Genomic DNA, 1,403 nt, shown 5'->3' on the forward strand with positions numbered 1-1,403 from the left:
CCGCGCTCCGCCGCCAGCATGGGCGGCTCAGCCTCCGGGCCGTTGGACGACAGCAAGTGCGCCTATATCCGAGGTAGGGCGGCGGGTCGGCTCGGAGGGAGCCGGCTGCGGTGCTTTGCGGTGGGAGAAGCGCTGGGCTGCGGCTTGGGCGGGCGGTTCGGACGGTCCGAGGAGTGAAAACGCCGAAGTTGTTTTAAGTGTCTGCTTGTCACGCTATTAAAGTCTGCATTCTCCAGGGTGCGTCTTGGGGTGTATTTTTGTTAATTTGAGGGCCGGTAATTGCAAGAATGCGTTGTGCTCTCACCTGCCTGCCCGCAGCACGGCAGCGGGTCAGGGATTTATTTGCAAAGGGGCCCTGCGGGTCTCCAGGAGTCACAGCGCAAAGACTTCCAAACGTCAGATGGATGGCTCTGACCCAAAAGCAGTTGGCAGAGGTACGTGGATTTGTCTACGAGGTCCCTTCAGCGCTGCCCCGCTGCGGGTGGCCCCGGGTCCCCTCGGAGCCACAGGGGAGCGATCTGTGAATTCCTTTATCGTTGACACATTCCCACATCACCGCCAACATCGCGCTTCCACAGCCGAGTCTTTCAGGTGCGTGTGTGAGTAAAGCCAGCCAAGAGTGCCCGAGAAGCCTGATGCTGAATTACTGCAGTAAAGAGATTCGGGAGCGTTTTAGTTGATTCACAGCAGTGCAGGAGGACATGCGATTCAGATGTGTAGGGCTGGGCTGGGGGCACTGTCGGAGGGAGGTGCCCACCCATGCCTAGAGCCTGTGTACAGGCAGATCATTGTCAAAAACCTAATGAAATCATTGTCTCAAGTTTGCTGTCTAACTGGAAGTGAGAGTGCCCCGCTCTCGACTCTTGCTTTGCAAGAGAATTAACGAGGCACTTTGTGCAGAGTCAGCCCTTAAGTTATTACCTCCAGAAGGAAAAGCAATCAGGAGGAGCATCCTATACCGAATCGCATCCTACGCCACACGGGGCAGCAGCTCTCAGGCCGGAGCGTGCAGGATGCGGTACTTGGTGCTGCCCGGTGTGTGGGTCGGGCCCCCGGCCCGCGTAGGGAAGCACACTCAGCTGCTGATTGCGTAGATGGAACAAGAAGCAGACTTTGAGCTTTTCTTCCATGTGCAGCAGGACTGCTGCCTGCTTGCTCTCGGTAACTGGATTACTTGCTGTCATAACGGTAATTTCAAACATTGTAAAGCCCTCTAGGTTACTTAGAAAACTCTCAGTAACGAATGGAAACAAGGGGCTGAAGGCTGAAGAAGTCAGCTGATACGGTCTCTTCATCAACATGCGTACAGATTTAGAGGATTCGTAATTTCCAGAAGTCTCTTTGCCCACTTTGGCAAAATTTCATAGTATTTTCTCTAGTTTTTGGACTGAACCCTTAAAAAA

General features: G+C 54.2%; 1 protein-coding gene across 1 annotated transcript in view; it reads left to right on the forward strand.

Annotated features, from left to right (window-relative positions):
* Nucleotides 1-6: 6 nt before the first annotated feature.
* The window catches only part of LOC100550703 (protein Niban 1), a 58,493-nt gene continuing 57,096 nt past the window's right edge, over nt 7-1,403 (forward strand). Inside the window, exon 1 of the mRNA XM_010715548.2 lies at nt 7-73. Within this exon, the coding sequence (XP_010713850.1) occupies nt 19-73 (55 nt within the window). The 5' untranslated portion in view covers nt 7-18. The remainder of the gene's footprint in view (nt 74-1,403) is intronic.

This window comes from Meleagris gallopavo, chromosome 10, assembly GCF_000146605.3.
Source record: "Meleagris gallopavo isolate NT-WF06-2002-E0010 breed Aviagen turkey brand Nicholas breeding stock chromosome 10, Turkey_5.1, whole genome shotgun sequence".
Taxonomy (NCBI): Eukaryota; Metazoa; Chordata; class Aves; order Galliformes; family Phasianidae; genus Meleagris; species Meleagris gallopavo.